The following is a 24,907-nucleotide window of genomic DNA, read 5'->3' on the forward strand; positions in this document are numbered from 1 at the left end:
GGAGCTTCGGTCTATGATTTTGGAGGTGTACGCGCCCTGTTGAGCCACCTCAGGCCCAACGACTCCGAAAGACTTCGCAATGTAAAGTACTAGACCTTCCAAATTAGGCCGACATAATGCGAGATCTGAGAGCCTGATTTAGGGACTTTGATGTGTGATTTTGGAGGTATACACCCTGCTGAGCCACCCCAAGCCTAACGACTCTGAATGAGCTCGCAATATAAGAAGCTGAAGCTTTTAAATCAAGCGGCGAGTCATAGGAAAGTAAAGTCGCCTTTAAAGCGCTGCTAGATCCCCCCGTAGCAGCATAGAGAACGTCCAGTCCACAGGATGCGAATCGTGCATCGAGAAATAGCGGACCACAAGTCTGATCGTGAGTCTTGAGGACCTGTGCAATCTTGCGACCGTTTGGCATGCTCCAAGGTGCTTGTAAAATCAGAACTTAATGTCATTTTTATGAAGGCAAGCTCAAGGCCAACTTCCAAAACCCGGGATCGACCTTCTAATTCCCAACCAGGTCCACTATCACTCCTCCGCCTTCCCCTTCCCCCCCGCCTCAAACCCCTTATGCTCAATCTCCACCACATCTCCCCCCCTCAACCGAACCCGCCTTCTTCCGCCCCGCCACCGCCCCAAACAACCCCCTCACAATCCCCACCAACTGCATCCTGCTCTGCCAAATCGGCATACATCAAATCAGCAGCGCCGCGCACCCACTCCAAATAAACACCACCACCGTCCACCCTGCAAAGAAGTTCCTCGAAAACACATACCCCGTCCCATACAACGAGAACGGGATGATAATCAAATAACCAAACACAACACCGCGCTCACGATCTTCGCCCAGTTGCTCGCCTGCCGCAAGCCCTGCGGGTCCCAGTCCGCGCCCAGATCCACGTCCTCGCCGTACGCGTACACGGCGTCGCCGGCGCGCGGTTGGAGCGCTTGCATGAGGAAGAGCATGTCCCAGTCGTACGGCGTGCGCATGAACGGCCACATGCAGGCCCAGATGAGCAGGGGGAGGCACAGGCTGACGGTGTAGCCGGCGAACATGCTCCAGTTCTCGAAGGTGGTGGCGACGTTGATTTCGCCGTACATGCCCTTGGTGGTCCCGAGCCGGGCGGCGAGACCGCAGATTGTGCCGACGGGCGCGGCGATGATCATGTAGAGGGACGAGACGTGCGCGTTTGTGATGGCGAGGGCGATGGGGATGACGGCCGCGCCGAGGACGACGCCGAGGAATTCGAGGATCCAGCCCATGGAGATGCCGGAGGCGTTGAGGGCGGTGGCGAAGGAGGCAGAGAAGATGGCGAAGCCGGTGAGGGCGCCGTGGGAGACCATTTTGAGCTTTTTGTCGCTGGCGGTGGGGTTGATGTAGGGCTGGTAGATGTCGAAGGTTACGATGGATGCGTGGGCGATGATCTTGGCGCTGAAGGAGGAGGTTACGGCCATGAATACCATCAAGATGACTGCGACGGGGCCGCCGGTTCCCATTACGGCCTGTGCGGCGAGAGGGAGAATTAGGGCGTTGTTGATCTGGTAGGCGGTGATTCTGCCTGGGATCAGCCAGTACTCAGAGTCTTGGAGGCCGACGGCTACGAAGCTCATGGTTGCACAAAGATCTAAAGGTATGGAGAACCAGGCGAATCCTCCGTAGAAGTATCCCCGGACGACAGCGAAGGGCTCTCCCGCGATGGCCTTCTGACCATACTGCTTGCTGTTAGCTGAAGTCTTGAATAGATGGGAAGAAACATACAGATGCGTCCACAAAGACTGATCCGAGACCAGACACCAGAATGACTCCAGCGAGTAAGAGACTCTGATCTGATTCCATGGTAAGATACTCTCCACCTTTGGTTCCATAGGCAGGATGTGCAGTAGCGGCTGGCTAGAGTAGGTCCCAAAGTGCTCCAGGGGAGCCCAATGCCGGCACGGAGGCTGCTGGACTCATTACAGCGAACATGGTGATAAGCAGAATGACAAAGATGATCATAGTACTATGTTGCGTTAGTATTTGTGGTCGTGCCGGAGATAGTAGCACTCACTGAATATAATCAGACAAGAATGTAGCCTTCAAGCCGCCCAAATACGTGTAGACTACAACGCCGAGAGGAATCAAATAGTTCATCGCTATAACATTATCTCCGGTATTGACGTGCAGCGCTGTTGACCCGCCCAAAAGAAGTGCTGCAGTAATGAGAATCTGGACCGAGACTCCATACACGAAGAAGATGATATGAGAATGATCTTAACGGTGGCACCGCTAACGAACCACCATAGGCCGAGGAATCCGAACACGTAGGTTAGGCGAACTGAGTTGAGAATTGTAGTAGCGTAACACCCTAGCGAAGTCAGTAAGAGTTCGGATGAAGAAATTTAGGTATGCATACACGAGGAAACAACCGCGGATGCGACGAGCCCGGATTTGACGTTCTTCCGAGCTGTCAACTGCATGTTGGTGTCCTGGCCATGTTAGTACCCTGTATAAGATCACCCCAATGTTGAAGTTAGTCTACTCACTGCGCTCTCATGAAGGTACTTCCGTGATATCCAAGTGATAGTATTCATCGACAAGGCAAAAACTATGCCAAACCCTGAAAGATCTCAATTAAATTCATGTGTTATGTGAGGAATGGATTGCACATACCGAGAACGATGCCATAGGCCACCCCTTGGGACAGTGGTGGCTTCACCACCGCGACTGCTTCCATGATGTCTATTGAATGCCTAAATGATCTAGTTGCAAGCTAAGATTCTAATAAAAGTAGAGCGGAGATCTGACAGTTCCAAGTACCAGATCGCCGGGAGCATAGCAATATATGTACATGCTCAGATATCGGACCCGGTCCGTCTTCGGTGGTTCAAGATCCTATCCCTATCATGCCGATTGCCTAGCGAGACGAAGCTTCATTTCCATAGCCTCTTGATTTACCACTAAACTAATCGGAGTAAGTCATTTCGAATGATAAGGATAGCTGTCGACCAATAGATCGAGCAGGGATGCCGAACGTGCTTAGCGATCATTGGATGGTTCTCGACGGAATAGGGATCGGGACCCCCCAATCAACACTACCAATAACTCAACGGCCTAGAATTCGGCATCAATTGTTAGTACCTCAATCTGGGACTAAGCTGCGTTAGGTGGCAATGTTTGCATATGACATCCGAAATCGGCTCTGTGGCTGCGGGGATTCTTAGTATTCACCAAAAAACGTGATATTATTTAGTAACAGCGAGCTATTCCGTAAAGCTTGACCTTTTAGTTACTCAGAATCTTAGAGGATCAGATTCGTTGCGCAAAATTGTCAGAGCGATGACAGGTCGAATAGCAAAAGGGTCGAATGGGAAAAAGAATGAAGATGTGAGCGTTCCAAATACGCCCTGACTCTGCTGGACAGGGAGCGAACAAATATGCATGCAAGCTCGAAGTTGCAGGGACATCGTGAACCATTGTTGCCGTGGCCATGCTGTTGTCGTCCGTGTCGGGTATAGCTCCTAGTAATTTGCTCTAAGAGAGAGGGTCTATCGCGCGCGAGATATTTGTGTCTGAATCGTGGTGTCCACTCGCGCTGAAGAGTCATGAAGGTTCTTCCACATATGGCGCTGCCATACTGTCCTAAGGAACAACTCGCCCGGCGTGTCCTGATCCATAAATGGAATGGGGAGCATGGTAGCGAGCCCGCGCTCTTCGACAATGAAAACTCGATCACCAACTTTGTGGGGATTCGCGGCAACAGCAGCCTGGTAACCAGCGGTGGTATTGAATTCGACGAAGATAGAACGCTGCACCTGGTTAGCTTTGGTATTGAATTGGGGCGAGTTGTATACCTTTTGTCGATCAAAGTCAAAATCTTCAATGTCACCACACTTTAATAGAGCGGCCTTCAGTGCTTTTTCGTTGACGTGATAACTAGCAGTCTTTATGAGAGCGCTCTTGGTGTATGGGCCCTCTTCATCACCCGGCCAGAAAAGATTAGACCAGCAACCAGGCTTAGGGCATTTGCAAGAGTCTTCCGTCGGTGAGTAGATATGGCGGAGCAGAGGAATGGGTCTGAAGATATGTGCACAGTGCACATACACCAAAATATTGTCGAAGTCCTCGACCTTGAATTCGTGGTTGGGCTCGACTATCCGGTCAAGCACAGCTTTTTCAAAGGCACGACGGCTCAAGAAAAGGGCCCCTACACGAACGGCATGATTTCCAGGCGCCACTTTGATCTCCAGAGCATCGCCAAAATCCCTTCTCGCTGGAGTTTCCATTTTGAGATTTCGGATATGCAGATAATGAGGCGCTTTTTCCCAAGAAAGAGTGCTTTAGAAGGGCATATTGTATGAGGAGACAAGGTAGAGTGCGTTCAGAGCTGAAGACACTTAAGAATATGAGATTTCGATGATTTTCTGGTTGGCAACGGCTCTGTTCTGTGCTTCCATGGGACGACCACGAATGATTCCTTGGTACACTTTGTCGCCCAACCATCAGAGGCAAAGAAAATCAGGCTTTGAGCTGAAAGGTGTGCTTTATTAAGGCAGTAAAATTGGCCAACCCACGAGGCATTGTGAATATTCATACATAATTGTGGGATGAAGGGATCCTCCAGGTATTCTCGATAGCCCTGAACCGATCCAATTGCTGTCCATAAATCTGTCCAACGGCGCTGTGAGTCAGTACGAAACAGTCATTTAGAAGGGTCCAAGATACAGCTTAGACTTTAGGATGCTTCACTGCAGACACTGATGGGCCGAGCCATCCTCCGCGAGGTCGGGCTGTAGATAGAGCGGTGTAACACAGCAAAATCTTACTGCCTGGGGCGCCAAGGCGACAGCACGTTGGCCCGTTTAAGATCGATCCCTGCTAGAATAAGCGAGAAGTGCTTTCTGCACACGGGCGTGACAGTAGTACATATGCTTCGCTGGCTGTCAGCTTCGAATCCATCATCCCTTCTTCAACTTCTCATCACTTTACTTACTGGTATTGTCTACGGAACCTCAGAATACACGATCTGGTGGCGACTTGCTGATAAGAAATGCGATGAGGACTGACTGATAGACTGAAACTAGTAGATAACTTTATGGCTTTGGCGTACTGGGATATGCAATGGAAACTAAGCTACCTTTTGGCTGCTAGGGTATCTAGAAGCGAGGTCACTCCTGATGGTGGTGTCGAGGAGTCAAGAGTGGCACTCAAGCCGTGAAATACTGCGTGCTTTGAACTGAAGACCGAAGATTGTGATGTAGGTTTTGATGCATTTGAATGAAGGCGACGTTTTGACTGGCTTGCTGAGTAGCGGCTGAGCCACTCCTGGCGGTAGCGTTGATATGTCAAGAATGAAGTCTATGTTAGGGGATATCAATGTGCTCAACCTTGAAACCGAGCACTGTAAGGAAAGTGCCGTGTAACAATAAAAGCGTTGAAAATCAACCTACCTTTTAACTGACCGGATGCTGAGCAGGTACGGCACCCCTGACAGTGATACAGAGGAGTCAAGAACGGCACCTGAGCTGTGACATATCCGCGTAATGAGCCTCGAAAGTAGGACCGTAAGAAAAGTGACCTCATATGCGTTCGAAGAGCCGGTTAGGGCAAAAGATCGAAAGTATTGCTGCTTCAGATTGAAGTAACAGTCAGCAGCCAGCAGAGCCCACTCACTCACCCCCCTCTCCCCTCAAGATCTCCTCTATGCTGTCCAAACGCGCAATTTTCGCCCACTCATGCGACCGCTCCCGATACCGCTCCGCCAATTCCCTCCTCCCCAGAAACCCCGCAACCAAATGATCCACATGATCCAGCATCGCCTGCATCCTCGCTGCGACAATCGCAACGCGCCCGTCATCGTCGTCGTTGCGGAAAGTGATCTCAAAGCCGGCCAGGATATACGCGAAATCCCACATATTCGTCCCCATCTCCTCCATGAACGGCGCGAAACATCCCTTCCATGCAGCTATCCTGCGACGCGTGTCCGCGTCGCGTACAAGCGGGAGTAGAGAGGCCCGGAAGGCGCCGTCAGATTCGGTGGCAATCTGAGCGAGGGTTTCTTGGCGAGGGGTGAGACGGCGCGGGAAGAGTTCGCGACGGCAGAAGGGACACTTGTTGGCATTTTCATTCTCACCGGTCGTCCACTCAGTAACACAGGACATGCACATAGAATGGTTGCATTTTTTGGTGCTAACACGGTGTCTGTCTGCGGTGTTGTAGGGATCGAAGCAAATGGGGCAATCGGGGTCGGTGTCTTCGGCAGTGGGCGAGTTTGCGGGTCCTAGCTCATCCAGGGCAGAATTTACGATTTGAGTCAGTGTTTCCGCATTTATCGGTTTTGGTTCATCCCAGTCGGTGCCTGGGTCGAGAATGTGTGGTAGGGTGAGGCCAACAATCGACCTCCAGTTGGCCACTAGATGTTCGAAGCGGCAAAGCCTTTCTAGGAAGGAGACCCAAGAAGCAGATAACGTCTGTGTGGATTCATGGCGATGGTTTGGTCGGCTGCCGAAATCCATAGCCATGTTGAAGAGCCGGACGTAGCGTGCCGGTGGATTATACTCATCGTAAACCAGAGGCTCGGGTTCATTTGGAGAATTGCGTTTGCGCCACTCCTCGCGTAAGAGGTGATGGTAAGTCTTGAGGACCAGATTGATATGGCCGAACATATGCATGCCGACGTGATCAGTGTAGTGTTCGCATCCTTCGTCACATTGGTTGTGCGGTATTCGTTCGAGATCTAGCAGCAGACTAGTTTGTGGCAGGGAGCCAGACATTCCCATATCTGTATCTATGATTTTGGAGCTTGTTTGAAGAAAAGCTGTGGGGGAGGCTGTGGTGTGAGAGAGTCGATATGGAATTCCGAGTTTTGTGAAGTTGGACTACGACCAAGTTGTGAAGGGATATATAGTCCGAGATTATTAAGGCCGTACCTAAACAATACAATGTGCATTGTTTGGAATGATTAATTCTGTCGAGCAGAATTACAGCAGTCATTACATTGTATTGACAGCTCTCAGTCATTCGGTATGCTGGTATTGATGTCTTCGTGGGTAGCACGTATCCAGCGTAAAGCAGATCAACATGGCTTATTGGATGTTATCAAGGTTTGAGTCATCTTGGATGCGTCTACCTATATACAACGCATTTTCAGGTTAGCATCGCCTTAGTCCACGCAAAATTCATCCGGTTTTTCTTACCAAATTTTCGTGTCCGCAAACCAACTGTTATAGGGCTTCATGTTAGAAAGAGTCTGTAAAATCAGCCCCGCAACAGCCACAACAACTCCCGCTTCTCAAACCATTACCAACTTCTACTCTTTGAACTTTTAAACCTTCTCAATGAATTCTTACATTTTCTACCCGAAGCATTCGTCAGGGGGTTACTTAGTCCACCACACCTCCACCTACCAACCACCCTACCCCCACCGCCGAAACAAACAAATCATCGCCTCGTCTCCAACCACCACACACCACTCACCACCCCTACTCCACGCAATCTGCCTTGTCGCAAAATTCACCTTGGGGATAACCACGCTCTTATGCGCCGGAATCGGGAAGAAGGGGTCTCCGATAGCCTTTGCAGCCCCAGGGCCCACAACCGCCTTCCCCTTGCCCTTTCCACTCACAGAAAAAGATCCTAAACTCGACGCCTGTGCACTAGTCGCCTCACTGGCCCCTGAGGTTGCGGACTCGGCGATGCTTTCTTCACGAACACGGGCGAGGCTTTCTTTGTCTTTGCCTTTCTTGCTCCTAGATCTCAGCTTTGTGTTGCCGCTCAGGTTCACGTCGCCACTCTCGAGCCTATGCAGATCCCAGAAGAAGATCTTGCTCTTTTCGTTTCCCATTACCAGGATCGGGGAGTGACCTAGCTCGTGAAAGAGACCGAAGCGCATGTAGAAGAGCTGAGTGTGAGGGGCATCGAATTGGAGAAGGCGCTGGAAACGGCCGCGCCAGGCGGAGCGAGTGCCGGAGGAGTCAGAGTTCTGAGTTTGGTGATTGGTACGGGAGCTGTTGGCAGAGGAGAAAGGGGGGATTGGGGCTTCAGATAGAGAGGGAAGGGGATCATCGGAGTTGAAGCCGTCGATGCGCCAGAGGAGGATTTTGTTTTCTTTGGCGGACCGCGAGATTATGAGGTCGCCGTAGAAGCGAATGCTGGAGGGGGTTAGTGTATCCAAATCTTCAAGGAGTGCTTCGAGATAACAAAGCAGAGAAGTAGAGATTGGGGTTTAAGTAGGATATATGAGAGAGTTTATGGATAGAGCACTAACCAATCTACGAAGTCGGTATGAATCTCGGTAGTTGAGAAGTGGGGATAGTGTACGAGGGTCGTCTTGTCCGTCCCTGCGGTTTCATTGGGAAGTTCTGGTAATACCCACTTTCGAGGTTAGTCTGAGGGTACGGAAGTATCTGGGGTAACTTAATGTGACGTACGAGGTTGACCATGGTGTCCATACCACCAGAAAGCAGATAACGGCCATTTCTATGGAATGCCTCTAAAGTGTCAGTTTGATCTGTCAGTGTAGGTAAAGTAACGACATACTACTGCCAGAATGCCTTCTTTGTGCCCGCCCCCACCACATTTTACCATGGTGGGGTTCTTGCTGTGCTTGGGATCTAAACTCCATATCCGTATGGAATGGTCCATAGAGCCGGAAGCTAGTATTCGGGGAGTGAGGGGAGATATGGTCAAATCGTTGATAAGCTGGAGGAAGTCAGTAGGAGCCTACCACGACTACAAGAAAAGCTTACCGCGCCATGTCCTGTCAACGTCTACAGTCTGTTAGAAATGCCACGCCAGTCGAACCGAAAGAGTTCGTCTGAGTACACACCGTAGCTAATTCTCCCGTCCTCACGTTCAGAACCTTGATCTTGGCAACTGAGCCCGTAATGCAGACAAGTGGGTCTCCATTCTCTGCTTGTGCCCACTCGAGGCTGTTGAGTGTCCACTCCTCTGCCTAAAAGGGTGAGTAAGAAGGCGAGTAAAACGATGGGTCCACAAACCTCTTCTTCATCCTTGAACCACTTGAGAACTTCGATAGCATTGCCTTTTTCGAGCACGCATCTGCATACAACGGTCTACAGCAGGGTCAGAGACGCACACGTGGGCGCATCGGGGCACGCACCTCTCGGTCACCAACAACGGCGAAGACGGGATCCACACCGGGCGGTGTGTAGGGGTAGAACTTGATATCATACCAAGGAGCTGGGGATGAGCGTGATTAGTAAGAGCGGTGAGACGTTGTATAAGCTCACAGGAGCGTACAAACGTACTATGAACATCTGTACCCTTGGCCTGCGGAACCGGTGTCAGCAGAAGGATTCAGTTAGATGGAATTCTGGACGCACTCCAAGCCTCACTGTAGATCTAAGCGAGGGCAGATCGGCTGGACGATGGGGCGTCGTGTCGAATTGCCTTGCAGAATCCGAGTGAGCGGAGGGTGCGTCGGCGAAGTCTTGAGCGGCAGCAGTAGCGTATCTAGCGGCCGCCTCTGAAGTGGACTGCTGGTGGAAAGCTTGCAAGAAGGCGCGATCCCTGCCGGTGCCTGTTGGGGAGCCCATCCGCGAATTGGCGCTACAAAAGCGCCTGGGACCGGGCTCGTGGTGTTGGCGCGGTGAAGTTTGCCTTCACAGCTAGCAATCAGGGGCATCGGGCGAGGGCAGACAGTTGCTGAGATGAATGCAGAAACTCGCTGTGCACATTCTGGGCGAATTCCGCGTGTGGTCAATCAGTGAATTGGACAGAGTCGTGCCGGTGGTACCCCCTGCGGTGAGGAAGGTGGTTGGGAGAAAGTTGGATGGCGAATCAAAAACAGCTAGCGTATGTCGATCGCTTGGCTCGTTCATCGGATCGTCGATTTGGCTTGCGCACGCAAAAGAAACGACACAGAGCCACCAACACAATTCGGCCGGTCGGCAGCCTGCGACGCGAGCAACCACTTCCGGCACGCCGAAGCTGCTGTCGTGCAACTGCTGTCGAGTCCGCCGGTTGGTGGGTCTGCGGAAAATTCCTCGGAGGAGGCGCCGAGGTGCTTGTGCCGTTGTGAAGAGTGAGGCGATGGTGCTGCAGAGGGCCGGCGAGCAGATGAGCAAGGTTTTGCCTTGGTCCGGGTTGCTGGGCCGATGAACTGAGGGCGCTCTGTCGCTGCTGTGAGCATTCCAAGGGCAGTTGTTGGTGGGAAGGAGGTGTCTTGGCCGCCGAAAGAGCCCAGATCATGCATCCTCCGACGCCCATATCACGCCTGAAGTCGCCCAGATATCAGGGTTCGGGGACGCTTCGTTAGAAAAAGCACGTGCAGGCGTGTGTCTCTCGCCGCCCTTGGTTGACGCTGTCATTTGTGCATGGCTAGCCGACCCGCGACTCCACACCAGGCCCAGCGTTCCCTCTCTGTACACAACGCGTCCACCGCCCGTTGCTGGGTCCTTTGCTCGCTGAATGCGAGCCGAACTACACGCTCTGGTGCACAGGATACTCACCGAGGGCTTCCTCCGTCAAGGGATCTCGTTCCGTACCTGTCCATCATCGTCCGGGGCTGGGATCAACGTCTTGCTTCACCTCGCTAGAATACATCGCCACCATTACGGCCACACTCGCGCCTCGTCCGGCAGCCCACACGCTTCCCAGGCACGCTGCAGACCCGCACTGCAGCCCGCCCATGCCATTGACCCCATTCGTCTTGCCCCCGTCCCGCCGGACGCCGAAAGAGCTGCGGCAGGGTCTGTCGCCCAATGCGCCCTGCCGACTGCCCGCATTCCAGCACTCGAGCGCGCCGCGGCCTGGGGCCTCTTCACCACCACGGACCACCCGGCTGCTGCTCTCCCAGCTCGAGGACCCTGATGCTGCTCTTCCGCTGCGATTCGGTGCATTCATGCCTGCGCGTGGCTTGCTGATCGCTCGCCCAGCATCCTTGTGGGGATCTATATAACGCCTCCTACCCCCAGCCTTCATCGCAACCTCGCAGCCGCATTCGCATCCACGCCCACGGGAACATTGGCGCAATTCATCTATTCGCTCCTCCACGGCTCGCTGTTCATCTCCAACGCAGCCATTCGGCCGACGTTTGCTGCTGCCGAGTGCAACCTGCGAACCGCACGCCAGCCGCCCTATCCTGACACAGCCGACCCGAGTACAAGACTCGCAAAGGTAGCACCTTTAAGCACGACTCGAGGCGACCCGCCGTGATCCCCGTATAAGAAGGTCTCTTGGGACTCTGTCCTGTCTTCACCGCCGGTCCTGCGCGAATTATTAGATTCCGCCCCAGGACCACCCGGTGCAGAAGATCGTCAGCAGTCTCGTGAATACATCAGCCGCCTATTCTCCACCCAGTCCGTGACCATGGATACCACATTCATCACCATTCACGGTCAGTCTCATCTCTTCTGGGCCCGAGATAGCACTGACCTTCCCTCCCACAGACCTCTCGCAAGATGCGAAAATCTTGTATTCGTCCGACTCTATAGTCGACATCCTAGGCCACACTCCCGATGAGGTGGTCAACAAGTCTTGTTGGGACTTCTTCCATCCCGAAGAGCTCCCTTTGGCTCGCAAGCTGCACAGTCGAGGGGTAGACCTCGACAAGGCCGCTGTGCTAGCCTACTGCCGCATTCAGAACCGCCAGGGAGAGTGGGTCGGATGCGAGTGCTGCTTCTCGGTCGTCTACGATGTCATGGTCGTCTGCACCTCCATCTATCGTCGTGGCGAGAGTAGCCAAAGTAAGTGCTTCCAATCTATGATTTAGTCCTTTGTCTAATTCAGTCCAGAGCGAGCGGTGGAAGCACCACTCGTACGGCGTCTCTTTTCGTCCTCGCCCAAGGACCCTCGATACCACATGTTGTCTCATCTGTCCAGCAAGTTCAGCTTGGGTCCTCAGGAACAGACTCACGAGCCCCGTGCGGCACTCTTCCTCAATCGCTTCACTCGCACCCTGACCGTCATGTATGCTACTAGTGGGATTGAGCAAATCATCGGCATTCCCAGCGAGGAAATGAAAGGTCGCAGCTTCTACTTCTGCATCCAGGAGAATTGCCTGGAGGATGCCATTAGATGTTTGGAGTCGGCTAAAGGCAACGACTCCATCGCTTACCTTCGCTTCTGGTTCCGTGATCCCCGCCAGGACGACCGCCACCACTCCATCGCAACCAATGAAAGCGAGGACGATGCTGAGATGACGGATGTGACCACCTCTGACGACGAAGATGACAATGGAACTGGCACTGGTATCGGCGGATCCACCTCCACCACATCACACAGCATTGATACCCATGAGGAACGTCCTCATAACGACTCCCGCGCCAACTTGGGCTCCAGCTCCAGCCCCGCTGACTCCACCGAAGCCATCTTCGGCGAGTCTAGCAACCCACACTCGATCGACTCTTCAGTCGGCTCCCCCGGCGGCTCCAGCGTATCCCGCAACGACCCCATCGAGCTCGAAGCAGTCGTATCCTGCACCTCGGACGGTCTCGTCGTATGCTTGCGTCGTGCCCGTCCCATAATGCCGTACAACGCAGGCCAGATCCCTGCCGCAGCCGGCCAACTCCAAGTGCCTCGGCGTGGCATGTTTGCCGCGCCTTGGGCTCCAGAGCCTGTGTTCCTCCCGCCGCTCCCGGCTGCTCCACCATTCCCGCTCGGTGCTCAGCATCCAGCTATGATGAACGCGCCATGGCAACAACCGCAGGTTGGTCCAAGCCAGATGGACTTCATGAACTCGATCCGCGACGTTGCGGTCTTCGCATGGGCCCTCACTGGCATCAACGGCAGCCTTGCAGAATACTCTCGAGGCAAACCCGTCGGTGACAGCCAGCCGCCCGAGGGCTTCCCTATCTGGCAGCCTGAAGGGGGTTTTGGCCATGACGGCGCCGGCATGCTCCCTGCGACGCCGTCGGGATACCAGTCTGGCAGCGGCAGCGGTGGGAGTGTCTCCGGCACTGCGCAGAAGGATCCCTTTGGCGATCCCGGACTCAGTGGAAACGGCGGCCAGGGGCGGAACCCATACCAGTGATCTCTGCGACGTTGAGAAATCGATGTCGGCCAGGTCACCACACAACACTATCTCGCTTCGGTGACACGAAGCACACACCATTTTTCGGAGTATATGAGGCATGAGGCATGAAGATATAAGGTATCTTACGGGTGGATTACTGAGTTGAGCGGGTGGCAGATGGCATGTCTGGTTCAGATTCGAGCCACTTTACGCACAAGCGGTGGATCTTTCGTTTACGGTTTTGGGGATGTGGGGAGTATATATATTAATATTAAGACGCACGGCTTTGTACCGAGTCACCTCTTCTCTCTTCTCTTTGAAATGCGCCTTGTGTAGGAAATATTCTGGTGAGGGAGGTTGCTGTTCTTGTTCGATCCTGCGACAATGCTGGCGTTGAGTTGCCGGGGGGGGGGGGGGGGGGAGAAGATTGGGTCGTGAAGAGGTCGGTGGTAGAAAGTAACTTCCATGCTGTCGGCTTGGACATCTTGTATCTCGGGATTACAGATGATCTGGTAAGCCATCCCGAATAGCGCGAATAGTCGTTGATAAGAAGGGATTGGATCCGCTTTGATTCGCCTTGTCGAGAACTATACGTCATGTCTAAATTCCTCATACCGCACCGAAGCACCTCCGACAGCGGTAAGCAAGAGTACACAAGGCGTCCATTAAAGCACCATCACACTCTCATATTCTCATCCGAGCTATGTCCTCAGGGATGGATAGCGTGAGCTATCTCCAATCTTTCTTTCGCATTCTTCCTCATCGGATGCTTTCATCAAAGTTCCATCCATAATACACCCTCATTTCGTTCAATTCCACCCCCCCCACTCTCCCTTCCCCTATCGCTCGTCTCCCGCTCACACCCATCAGCCGCCGTCCCCGCTACCCTACCTCGCCCATCCCATTCCAACCCACAAACCCACCGGCGCCACCCCCCTCAAATCACCCGCCACCCGCATCATACCACTCCACCTCCTCCGCCTCCTCCCCACCATCCCCCTCCTCCGCATCCCCATCCCACGGCCATCCCCCAAACCGTCCCGGATCTTGACCCATTAGCAACCACTCTCACAACCCTTTCAACAACGGGCGGGAAACTCACCAAAACCAGGCCCCCGCAACACCCCGGCCAGCTCCCGCGCCCGCGCGCGCCGCGTTTCGGGGCCCATGGCGCAGAGCTGCGCGCCGAGCGTCGTCCATGCGGCGAGGAACGCAGTCGTGTCTTTCGCTACAGGCGGTGGCGGAGGAGGAGGGGGAGAAGGGGATGTGTCGGGTAGGGGCTTTTTCGGCGCCTTCTTCTTGCCGCCGCGGGCGCTGCGGTGGGCTTTCTTCTTGGGTTTGGGTGGGGGCTCGGTGGGCGTATTCGTGGGCGTATTCGTGGGCTGGTTTGACGCGGCGGGTGAGAGGGTGAAAGTTTCCAGTCTTTCGATGGCGATGGGTGGGGGGGTGGTGGTGGAGGTGGGGAGGGCGGTGAGGGGAGCGAAGACGTTGGTGGAGGGGGCGAAGGGGGTGGTGTTGGGCATTTTTTGCGCCGTAGAGGACCTTGAGTTGGTGGGGTGGTGAGGTGTGGAGGGTAGGGTGTGGACGAAGGAGTGGCTGGATTAAGGTTAAGGTTGAGGTTGAGGTGGTAACCACGTGCGAATGACTAAGCCGCCGACGAAGAGGAGGACGGTGAGGTCTGCAGCGGAAGGAGGTGGTGGTGATTGCCAGTACTAGGCCATAAGTTTGGGCCCGCGAAAATCCTCCTGCTCCGCTGTTGCTCTTTCGGCACCACTGTAAGGAGTGCCCTAGCTGATGTGTCTTCAGTTAGTCAAAAGGTAGTGTGATATCCACTGCGTTGGCCCTTACATCGTATTTAGAGTTTCCAAAGCCTGTCAGAGCACTCCAAGCAGTTTCAAGGAGTGACCAAACTCATGTCTTGGTACTGAGAGTCATCTACACGTGAGACGTTACAAAATACTACTGCTCGGGGTTCGTTCTTGCTCGCCCGATGCCGCTGCAGAGGGTGCCCTGGTAAGCCGGTGGCCGGGTGGCTTAAGGGCAGCCCGATTCCCACGGCGGTAATCTTGATATCGCATCTGGAAGAATGAAAGCATGTGGGGGCACCCCAAGCAGTGGCAAAGCGGTGTGTCCAGGCCTTTGGCAAGACTGTGCGATTTAAAACACCTGAAGTACTGGCATACGTGTCGGTGAATCCAGCCACAGATTTTGCCTAGGTTGTAAATCGAGCTGAGCGGTGTTTCTCTATGGCACCTCATGTAATCAACTAGGCCACCCCGCGTGTTGAGATTCAGCCGTCGGAAGAATTCTCAAGATGTCGTTTCCGCGGAGGTTTAAATTGCAGCATCTCTTTACTAGGTGGATTCAGCCTCCCGAGGACTTTCCTGCCAATTGATCTTCCAAATTCTCATGATGTTATTTCGGTGGGCTGCAAATTGGCCGTGCACCATTAATGGGAGGTGTGTTCCCGCCGTATTGAACCCTCAGATGACTGTCTATGGCCTCTTATGGTTATCCAACTTTCTGTTTCTCACGATATCATTTCTGGGGGCTGTAATTTGGAGCGCCGCGTTTCGGGGCGTGGTCAGAACGTCAAGTCTCGAATCATAGCTAGACCAGCATCAACGAAGGATGAACTCCTGGTCTGGCTTCGAGCGAAGGAGTTCGCCATTCATCGCGTTATGAACGTATGCGTCGCCGACGAATTGGTGTTGACCGAAGTATTTGCGGATGATGTAGAAGACGTCGCCACCATAGAGTAGGCACACAAGATCGCCGGGGGTCGCGTGCTTTGGTCCAATTCCAATAAAGCCGGTCTGAGTGACGAAGAGACAGCGAGACGCGAGAGTTTCAACTAAGGGCTGTGTAGCTTGTACTTTTGAAGGACCAGCGGCCCGTCCTTCTTCAGCATCAGACGGCTTCTCCGCTGCGAAAGAAACAACTCTTCTTCTTCTCGTTCCTTCAGCAAGAAGCTTTGAACGATAGAAAGCAGGGTACTTATTCGGAGGATCACTGGGTAATGGATCATCATATTGCGGATACCCGCTGGGTAGATCTTGGCGTCCAGAAGTGGGGAATCTGTTTTCATCAATGATCCACCATCTTGTCGACTTTTGAAGAGGCTGGGTGAATATTGGTTCGGTATGATCATGCGTAGTCTGGACAAAGGCATCGCACACAACGGAAGGTATCGCGGCGGCCCTATTCACTTGTTCTTCTGGCTCATCGCCATCCCTACTCGATGCTGATTGAGTGGAAGCTCTTCCGGCTCCTGCCTTGGGTAGGTGTGCCGGAATTTCTTGTATTATACTCGGAAGAAGATCGACGATGTCGCGTCCGTTCTTGAAAGGCCCGAAAACATGGTTGATGGTGTCAATACACGAACCCTCTAGGCAGAGCGTGCTCATGTCATCCGAGAAACAAGCGATAGCGCTCGTCGTTCCGGAAGCTTTGTACTGAGCATGTTCATCAGATTGCCACAGTTCTCCGGCGGTCATCTCAGTGCTAAAGTCGGGGACCCAGGACTGGAACGTGGCGGTTTGAGTTGAACTCTTGCGAGACAGAATCTTAAGGTTCCGGTCATGACGGACTAAATGCCGAACAACTTCCTTGCACACATGCTCAAAGTTCTTCGAGTAATCAGGAATGATGGCATCTCGGTCGACTTCGCGCGCGAGTCCGAGTAGCGCATAAATTTTGTCGCGTGGATCAGTCGCCTGGGTGTGCGCAGTGAGAAATAGCAGGGACGCCAAGTCTATCTCTCTCTCATTCCTGAATCGATCGCGAAGAGCCAGGAATGATGCCATTGGAGGAAGGCCTGCTCGAAACTCAGAGAAAAACATGTTGAAAGCAGAGCAAGGAGCACTTTGAGTTCCAGCGATGATGAGTGGAGCTTTATTCGCGACGGCGATTTCCTGTGCGACCCAGATTCTAGACCAGTAAGACCGCGACGTCAAGGCGTAGAGAGAGAGCATGTTGAAGTGAGATACCTCTACATTCTTCGTGAAGACTGCTCCCATTTTTGACATGACCTGGTCACTGCCAACTTGAGCCACTCCTGTCCATGCAAGCACTCGCCGAGCGGATCCATAGACTCTTTTCATCTCTTGCACTTGGTGGTTTCGCTCCTGGACATTCTGTTGATCAATACACAGAGCGTCAATCCAGATAGTCCGGCTAGAGCTCCTAAGTCGGAGATGTCGTAGCGCTGCCTCCAGATTACTCGTCACTTGGAGGTAACTATCGCCGATTCGTATGTAACGAGCGCTACTTCGGTCTCCCCAAGTATAAGACAGCGCATCGAACGAGACGTTACTGTCAAAGCTGAAGTGCTGTAAGCGACATGAGATCTCATCCTCGAATGATCCTGCATTGAGGACTAGTAACCTGATCTGGGACTTTGAAAAGTCTAAGGGAGTATATCGATACGACACCCGGTTCAGCAGATCCAACGGTCCCTGAGGGGCACTTTGAAGTCGTGGGCGCTTGCTCTTGTCGTCAAGAAGTGGTCCGAAGCGATTCTCGGCACTATCGGGGCTGATGAGCTTCCTTCGCTTTGTGGGAGTTACAGAGGAAAGCTCTTCAGGCCAATGGATGCTGGGTATGAGAGCTTCTTTTGGACGAAATCTCTCACTCGGTTTCGGGGCTCTAGGAGGCTCGCGGAATGGATCTGAGTGTATCACCTGAGCCGGGGGAGTACAAGGCGCGTCGATTTCGGCATCGTGGCCATCGGTCGTTGTCTCCATTGCGGCCTTCTCGATGAACGTCTCCATCGCATGTCATCTCAAGTTCGTTCACGAGACATATAAGTTTCCATACGTCGTTTGACTCGGCTTGCCGGGGGAGTGGCAGTGTCGGTCTTATGAGCGCAGCCATGAGGCTGCCAGGCTGCCTTATCCCTGCTGCGCCTCAGCGCCAGATAATTAGACAGGTTTGGACAGCATAATGCCAAAGCGTGCTATGCGCGTGCAGACATAGAGATTAACACTAAGTTTATTTATATAAAAAAAAGATAGCGTGTGTAGGTCTGAAGTTGTCAAAAATGATAGAGTGTAAATGGGATGTGAGACTCGCAACCCGAAGTGACTTGCGTTTCGCTCTAAAATCACGTGGACGTTCTAGTGATCTCCATCGCCGCCACCGTAAAACAAGCCAGACGGATGCAGATTTGATGGAATTCTTTGCACTCAATATGAACTCAGAAAGGCCTCATACATACAAAGGTAAAAGAAGAATCGGAGGCAGTTTCAGCTCATTGCTCTTCTAGTTTGTCGTCATCACCGGGTCTTGTGTTGCCTGATCATCATGATCGGCTGCGCTATCCCCCGACTCCGGCGGGCAAACAGTGGAGAATCCATAGCAAGCTCTGATTGGCCAGTCGAGTAAGATGGCTGGAATACTTATATTGTAGGGGGGAATAATTAGAGCGGGCTCCGTTCTATACGTCTCCAAAAAAAGGAGAACTATACTATAGCTGGTGTATCGTTGTTGGAGTAGAGGGTAAGAGATAGAATACCAACAGCAAGATCTCTCGCGGCCGATCTGACCAATAGACTGTTGTGTGAGACCTGAGTGCACTGTGCGAAACTTGACGGAGTCGGGTGTACGATCCAAAGTCCTGTTCTCGACTCGACGCCACAACGCGTCACTCGAAGCGCACTGCAATCCAAAAGGATATGGGTGGGGCGATCCGGGGCTCGGGATAGTGCAGAAGCTGGCTGACTAACAGGCACAGCAGTCAAGCTCGCTGTGACCGCCAAGCTCGCTGTGGATCGCCTAATTAGGAAGTGATATTCCTTGCTTACACAAGAAGTCTGGTTTCACAGCTCGGCTTCGAGGACCTGATCGGTCCTTTGGTTTTCCAGTTGTCGTCAGACACAGTCGTAAGATCAAACTATCTACAGTCGACTACCGTCTTCTTTGTATCAACTGCGAAGCCCCTCTTGCCACGCTAGTCGATCCCTAACCTCAGGAGCGTAGAGGAGTGGATCCTAGCGGAGGTATTAGGCCGACTCGAGGGCGGGCGGCCCACAATTCAGGCCGCTGCCGTTGACTTGATTCGCTGAGCACTTATGCTTGATATAGTGTGCCAGGAGTGGCTTATCAGTTGACACAAAGAAGACGGTAGATGGAGCAACCCGTTCGCAGTCGTCGCAAGCTGGTCAAGCTGCTTCATCAGCAGCACTCAGTTGTCACCAGTAATCCCCCCTGAGCTGCAGCTTCGCCATTCTGAGCATCTGAGCCCGAGGAGGCGGTTCTGCTGTGCTAGCTATAGAATATATAAGGAGGGGCTTCTGGCACTCCTTGCATACTATCCAAATCACTATCAGACAACCTCCTCACTTCCAATCCATCAGACATTCTTCTCGCTCCCGATCTACCAGACAATCTCGTTACCCCCGATCTATCAGACAATCTCCGTACCCCCGATCTTCATATCCAAATTCAAAATGCGCGTCGCTATCGCTGGCTCCGGAGATGTTGCACGCTACTTCGCCGAAGAGCTTGTCGCGACCGGTATCGATGTCATTGTACTAGGCCGTTCAGCAAAGCCGTACTTCGAGAACCTCCCCGGCATCCAGCAGGTCGTCACAGACTACTCGGTGCCATCTCTCGTGCAGGCCCTGGAAGGCTGCACTACCCTCATATCGACCATCCTCGAATACACGCCAACCTTCACCGACGTCCATCTGAAGCTCATCGAAGCTTGCAAACAGAGTGCCACAATCAAGCGCTTCATTCCCTCAGAGTACGGCGGCAACATCGAAGAGTTCCCCGACCAGCCGGCCTTCTACGCCGTCACCCGCGCACCAATCCGGCAGGCCTTGAAAGACCAGGACGAGCTGGAGTGGACCACGATCGCCTGCGGTTGGCTCGTCGACTACGTCGTGCCCAGCCGCAACCGCTGGATGAAAGAGATCGGCGACGTCTTCGCCATCGACCTCGCGGGGAAAAAGATCGTCATTCCCGGCACGGGGAAAGAGCCGCTGGACTTCACCAGTGTCAGGGACCTGGCCAAGGCGGTGGTCAAGCTCGTCCAAACGCCGAATTGGGTGCGCTACACGTACATCTCGGGGGAAAAATCTTCCTGGAATGATTTGGCGGCTTTGATCCTCGATAAATACCCCGACATGAGCGTTGAGTACCGTAGCCTTGCCAAACTGGAGGATACCTTTCAGAACGGCCCAGATGAGATGACGCGCCTCATCGCCGCGTATCAGATCTTCTCTCTCAGCGAGTCCGGGTCTTTGCCTCCCGCCAAGGTTGCCGCTCATCGCCAGCAGTTCTTTCAAGGAATCAAATTCCGGACGCCGAGGGATTTGGTGGAGGAAGTTGAGCAGCATCCGGATATCATTGTCTAAGGTTTGGATTCTGGGGAATGTGTTGACTGCCAGTGGCTAGCGTAATACATTCGGTCGGAGTATATTTCGGCGTCATGTTACTCTCCTTTTTATCACGTATACCTAATAATTTACCTCAATACAAAATCATGTTCAACCCGATCTGTCTTACGAACTCTTGGCAAGTCCATCAGGAATCATGTGTCAGGTGTTAGGCTCATGAATAATGACAAAGTGTTCAACCTCGAAGTCTTCAGATTCAATACCAAGGTACATCAAATTGAGGCAACTTCGCAAGAATCCGGGGCCAAGGCTCTGGCTTGCGCCCCGGCAGCGTTCCATCCCGTATCTTCCACACCTCCTCGGCCGCGAGAAGGAGCGTATCCCAAGACGCAAACGCCAAGTTCTTGCGCCGAGCGAAAGAAGCCCTCACCCTATTACGCAATTCCGAAGTGCCAGCCTCGAAGGCAACGGTCGCGTGTATCCAGGTCCTGGGATTTCCGCCCATTTGAAGCACGTCTAGATGTTCGATGTGCTCCACGCACTTTCTCACCAAGTCCTGAATTTCATTTTCCGGCTCCCTTCGGCCCGCGTTGCACCTGAAATAGAGCAGACACGCATGGTAAAACAGCCAGCTTTGGTGGTATACCATTGCATGGTCCTCGTTGTCTGTGTTGAGCTCGCTCGTTAGTGACGGCGTAGATAGGACGAACTCAATCTCGAGCCGATCCAGTTCCGCGGAGCCCATCACATCGCCCTGCAAAAGCCTCATGTTGAATGAGGAGATCAGTGCGAGCGACTGCGATGGAATGGCCAGGCTTTTGATTACGTCTAGTCCCATGAGGTCCATTTTCATGGGACCCGGAAACTCCTGGTAGCCGAGATACTGGGTCTGGAAAAAGGGCACGACGGCAGCGTAGCACTGATATGTGATCGAAGCCGAGACGGACTGAGTCCACGTTTCCATTCCAGTCTGCTTGAGCAGATTGCGAGCTACTTTTACCACTTCTCGCCACGCTCCAGGTGTGCCGCTGATGAATTGCGTGAGCAGCCATAGACATAAAGTAGAGAGGCTTGCTAATCGCTCATTCGCGTCAGTAGAGTGGATGTTGCGCATGAGATGGAAGAAGCTGAGACGCGTGTGCTGGAGCGCTAAGGCGCTATTTTCAGGCGAGCCCCCTCTGATGTTCGCCTGATGGGTGGTCGAAACAGCACAGACGGCGTGGAAAAGGGCCACTGTGCTGCTGGACTTGTCGCGGGCCATTCGGCTGCCCTCTAGTGCCATGGGTGAGACGACGGATAGGAAAGGGTTCACGGTACTGCGAACGGGCATGAGCTTGTCACAAAGGTGCGTCACCCAGTGGTTGATCAAGTGTCGGTGCTGAGCTGGAGCTGGCAGTAAGTCGAGATGTCTTGCTAGGTGACCCATTCCTTGTGACCGTAGTTGGTGATCGCGCGGATCGAAAGTAGCTGAGTAGATCGGGTTGCTGGCTTGGAAATCCGGAGCCATCGAAAGAAACGATGTCTCCGAGGTTGGTAGAGTCGATGGCGCGATACAATCCTGGTCTGCGCCTGCCAAGCCAAAAAAAGCAAAATCATCGAACCAGACGCCTGAATTGTGGTCCTTAGAACTCGCGTCTGTTTGAATGGTTCCGGGGAGGGAGAAATCAGTCGCGTACCCTCCGAACTGGTCGTATTTCTGTCTGGGAGGGTTCCCAGTGGCGATGGGCGCCTCGTAAGTTGCGGGCATTTCGTCGAGTGAATTCAAACCGGCCTCTAGGTCACTAAACCCTGATGTGCTAAAGGGGGTCTGGGACTCAAAATTGGGTCGGCGTAGGCGCCTTTCAACCCTATTATAAGAGTGAGGGTTACCCCCATCATCTCTGGGGTCGCGGCCCGTATCTTGCTCGTTGCTTCGGAAAACCGAGAAAGCTCCTCGTGTTTGAGGTATAGCGTCAGATGCGTGGCCAGGCGGATGAATCGCAGTTTGAAGACTATCAGAAGACGTGCTAATAGTAGATTGGTCTGAATGTCGCCGGTGCGCACGGGATTGACCATTGCCTTTCGGGAGCGGCACTTTGTGGGACTGAGAAACCCACGTCAGACGAGCTTCATAGCCGCGACAGGTGAATTTTCCAGCGAGACATCGCTTGCAGGCCGGTCGCTGTTCGTCGCATTTGACATGTCGACTCCGGCATGTCCAGCAGCCAGTGAATGTCTTTCGTCGCCTGTTTCGCACGTTGCCTTTTTGGGCCTCTTTCGCCCGCTCCGTAACCGCATGGGACAAATGATCTGGCGCGCCAAGGAGATCTGGGCTCATATGTTGAGAATTCATGAAAGAAAGCGCTAAAGAGGAAGTGAAAAGTGTTCTTTCTGTTGGAGTCTAAACTAGCGAGGACGATAATCCTGCCTTGAAAGACGTACGGATGAGGCACAGCTGATTGATAGCGCGTGCAATATCTAAACTCTCCGTCGGCGAGATTCATTCTCCGCGCTCCGTGGCGAATAGATCATCACGTGGGCTACTCTTTCTCTGGCTGTCAAGTTTCGTACAGGCTTTTTGATATACTTGTACTCTAGCTTTTGATATTCATATCAGCATACAAATACCAGGCATAACTCTAAGGGAATTTAAATATGTATGCGTGCTATTCACGTGATCTGAATTGTCGGGCCTATGCACTTCATCTCGGTGCCATTCATTCCAAAACCCCACTCATTCACACCTTCCGACAAGGTCTTCATCCACATTTTTCTTCTGCCTAATCTGGCTATTGGTCGCAGTAGAAAGGAAACCTCCCCTCCCTGCGACGAGACTTCGCTGCCGTCGTCGACAATGAATACCGTGCCCGTATCCGAGCCGCATCCGGTGGCAGCACTTCGGCATTGGATGTTTCGGCTCTCAAGGTCGCCAGCCGTTTCCAGAATCATTATGGAATCTAGTGTTCTCCGACGGTTGGTTCCTACGATGCTTGGATTCCGTGCGTGGTAGGCGAGGGTCGCGTGGAAGGGTGATCCATCCACAGCTGCCCTGATCTCAGCCCACTACACACTATGTACTTTACTCGAGTACTAGTGCCCTACCCGAATACCCGAACACATACTACTGACGGCTCAAGCGTCCCGCAACTTCTTGTCTCTGCGGGTCGCTTGTTCAACAATCCTCCAGGCTACATCTAGGTAAAAAAAGGTGATCTATGCTGAGTCCTGATCTACTCCAATGCTCAAGGTAACATTCACCGCTTCGTTCGTCTGCACTGAAGGCTGACTCTTTAGTCACTTATTCACCAAGGCCAACATGTTGCTCAGTTACAGAAGAATGTGGCAGGGATCCTCATCTGTCTTGAGTTGAGACAAGACTACGCCCAATTCTCTCCAATCTTAACTCGTTCAACGGTCGGGTCGAACCACTGGGACTCCGGCGATTCAATTGGACTGAGGGGCCAATCCGAAACCATACTAACATGGGTCAAAATCGTCCGCACGGTGTAAAGCTTGGCTGCGTCACTCAACCTACCGCCACTGCGGCTACTGAAAGTGTTTTCGTCGTAGTGACCACCAGCAAAGCCACATTAAGTATCAAGTATCTCTATAATGCTTATTCAACGTTTCCGTTTCCGTCTCTTCTCTTTTGCTACCCTTCTTGATATTGTCTGCGTAGTCAGACATTTCCTCCTCAATCCTTGTCACCGTTTAACATCTACATATCAGAGAAAATTTCCCTCATGCTGAAAGCCCTTCATGAGCTTAGAATCATTCAATTTTGTACCGCTCTAGGCAATAAGCTTCCGGTCCCTGAGTAAGGGAAGGGGCATGAGTTCTCTCGTCCGCATTTGAACCTTGGCTGCGATGAAGCATTATGGGAGATCGACTTCGAAATGTCGACAGCTGGTTAGACCAAATAATATCGCCGTTGTCGCACGAATCTTCTCCAAGGTCGAGAACGCTACGGTTACGGTGGCCTGTCTGGAACCTGACATTTGGCCCACCTACGTGTCGCGTACCTTGCGTCGAGGAAAAATAGGTCGCCCAGCCGATAGGGTTCGGCACAAGTGCCCTTACTAGACGCCACTCGAATGGTAGCGGGTGTTCGCGTCGCGGAAGTGAAAGCTAGCTTTTGTTTTCAAGGCACGTCTCTTTCATGGTATTCCTAACCAATTCCATGCCAAATCGAGTCATGATCAGAGTGGGGAACAATCAACTTAAGTTGATAGATTGATTGATTTGATTTGGTTCAACCAAATCAATCAATCAATCCGAAGAGGTGGATTTTATCAATCAAATCAACTTCAAGGCATCAAATTGATTGATTTGATTGGTTTGATTGATTCCTATTTGCGGAGCGTAGATAGAGTATCCTATAGAGAGCCCACCTAGCAGAAGTGCTTACTAAGCAGTCTCCTAACCCTGATTTTCATCCTAACTCACATCAACGCGTCCAACACCATACCACCTCTGTACAATATCGCACCCAGCAATGAATCAGAACCTTCAGAACGTACAGCAGGAAGTTATCGCACGCGCAAATCGAAAGAAACCTCCCCGTAAGGTTAATTCTATGCGCGCCGAAGTCAACACGAATGAACACGTCGAAACACCTGCCACGAACGACGACGA

At 52.7% G+C, this 24,907-nt stretch overlaps 9 protein-coding genes across 9 annotated transcripts; 2 read left to right on the plus strand and 7 right to left on the minus strand.

The window, feature by feature from the left end:
• Positions 1-664: 664 nt before the first annotated feature.
• Positions 665-2,711, minus strand: BDZ99DRAFT_539943 (uncharacterized protein; the record flags this gene model as incomplete). Its single annotated transcript, XM_033726692.1, has 8 exons — positions 665-1,710; positions 1,757-1,888; positions 1,934-1,997; positions 2,046-2,130; positions 2,172-2,342; positions 2,391-2,463; positions 2,521-2,594; positions 2,648-2,711. 8 exons carry the CDS (start codon positions 2,709-2,711, stop codon positions 805-807), a joined length of 1,569 nt encoding a protein of 522 aa, XP_033572474.1. The 3' UTR covers positions 665-804.
• A 1,051-nt stretch (positions 2,712-3,762) lies between these two features.
• On the minus strand, positions 3,763-4,260 carry BDZ99DRAFT_501724 (uncharacterized protein; the record flags this gene model as incomplete). The annotated part of the gene is made up of 2 exons (XM_033723839.1): positions 3,763-3,783; positions 3,829-4,260. Coding segments are annotated over 2 exons (453 nt in total), but the record flags the coding sequence as incomplete, so codon positions are not given.
• A 1,383-nt stretch (positions 4,261-5,643) lies between these two features.
• On the minus strand, positions 5,644-6,753 carry BDZ99DRAFT_480224 (uncharacterized protein; the record flags this gene model as incomplete). The annotated part of the gene is made up of 1 exon (XM_033722322.1): positions 5,644-6,753. The coding sequence occupies one exon, from the start codon at positions 6,751-6,753 to the stop codon at positions 5,644-5,646; it is 1,110 nt and encodes a 369-aa protein (XP_033572476.1).
• A 329-nt stretch (positions 6,754-7,082) lies between these two features.
• Positions 7,083-9,712, minus strand: BDZ99DRAFT_450105 (WD40 repeat-like protein). Its single transcript, XM_033718149.1, has 11 exons — positions 9,319-9,712; positions 9,244-9,265; positions 9,096-9,175; positions 8,974-9,048; positions 8,802-8,927; positions 8,722-8,742; positions 8,513-8,674; positions 8,404-8,463; positions 8,241-8,347; positions 7,171-8,124; positions 7,083-7,103 (listed from the first exon to the last, which is right to left on the minus strand). The coding sequence occupies exons 1-10, from the start codon at positions 9,529-9,531 to the stop codon at positions 7,389-7,391; spliced, it is 1,602 nt and encodes a 533-aa protein (XP_033572477.1). The 5' UTR covers positions 9,532-9,712; the 3' UTR covers positions 7,083-7,103; positions 7,171-7,388.
• Positions 9,713-11,305: 1,593 nt separating this feature from the next.
• Positions 11,306-13,252, plus strand: BDZ99DRAFT_450109 (uncharacterized protein; the record flags this gene model as incomplete). Its single annotated transcript, XM_033718150.1, has 3 exons — positions 11,306-11,333; positions 11,386-11,682; positions 11,731-13,252. 3 exons carry the CDS (start codon positions 11,306-11,308, stop codon positions 12,966-12,968), a joined length of 1,563 nt encoding a protein of 520 aa, XP_033572478.1. The 3' UTR covers positions 12,969-13,252.
• A 640-nt stretch (positions 13,253-13,892) lies between these two features.
• BDZ99DRAFT_539959 (uncharacterized protein) lies at positions 13,893-14,660 on the minus strand (the record flags this gene model as incomplete). The annotated part of the gene is made up of 2 exons (XM_033726693.1): positions 13,893-13,996; positions 14,053-14,660. Coding segments are annotated over 2 exons (609 nt in total), but the record flags the coding sequence as incomplete, so codon positions are not given.
• Positions 14,661-16,513: 1,853 nt separating this feature from the next.
• Positions 16,514-17,695, minus strand: BDZ99DRAFT_396093 (HET-domain-containing protein; the record flags this gene model as incomplete). The annotated part of the gene is made up of 1 exon (XM_033715979.1): positions 16,514-17,695. A coding segment is annotated over one exon (1,182 nt), but the record flags the coding sequence as incomplete, so codon positions are not given.
• Positions 17,696-19,079: 1,384 nt separating this feature from the next.
• BDZ99DRAFT_466504 (NAD(P)-binding protein) lies at positions 19,080-20,479 on the plus strand. The gene has a single exon (XM_033720787.1). It carries the CDS (start codon positions 19,400-19,402, stop codon positions 20,309-20,311), a length of 912 nt encoding a protein of 303 aa, XP_033572481.1. The 5' UTR covers positions 19,080-19,399; the 3' UTR covers positions 20,312-20,479.
• Positions 20,411-22,734, minus strand: BDZ99DRAFT_539967 (uncharacterized protein). The gene has a single exon (XM_033726694.1). It carries the CDS (start codon positions 22,623-22,625, stop codon positions 20,550-20,552), a length of 2,076 nt encoding a protein of 691 aa, XP_033572482.1. The 5' UTR covers positions 22,626-22,734; the 3' UTR covers positions 20,411-20,549.
• Between the last annotated feature and the right edge of the window lie 2,173 nt (positions 22,735-24,907).

Source organism: Mytilinidion resinicola (genome assembly GCF_010093595.1).
Source record: "Mytilinidion resinicola strain CBS 304.34 unplaced genomic scaffold BDZ99scaffold_18, whole genome shotgun sequence".
NCBI lineage: Eukaryota > Fungi > Ascomycota > Dothideomycetes > Mytilinidiales > Mytilinidiaceae > Mytilinidion > Mytilinidion resinicola.

Coding starts and splice junctions, on each gene's coding strand:
- BDZ99DRAFT_450105 (XM_033718149.1), bottom strand. CDS start 9,531: ATGGGCTCCCCAACAGGCACCGGCAGGGATCGCGCCTTCTTGCAAGCT. Junction 8,743..8,801: donor GGACGGGAGAATTAGCTACG/GTGTGTACTCAG, acceptor AACAGACTGTAG/ACGTTGACAGGACATGGCGC. Junction 8,125..8,240: donor CATACCGACTTCGTAGATTG/GTTAGTGCTCTA, acceptor AACCCCCTCCAG/CATTCGCTTCTACGGCGACC.
- BDZ99DRAFT_466504 (XM_033720787.1), top strand. CDS start 19,400: ATGCGCGTCGCTATCGCTGGCTCCGGAGATGTTGCACGCTACTTCGCC.
- BDZ99DRAFT_539967 (XM_033726694.1), bottom strand. CDS start 22,625: ATGAATTCTCAACATATGAGCCCAGATCTCCTTGGCGCGCCAGATCAT.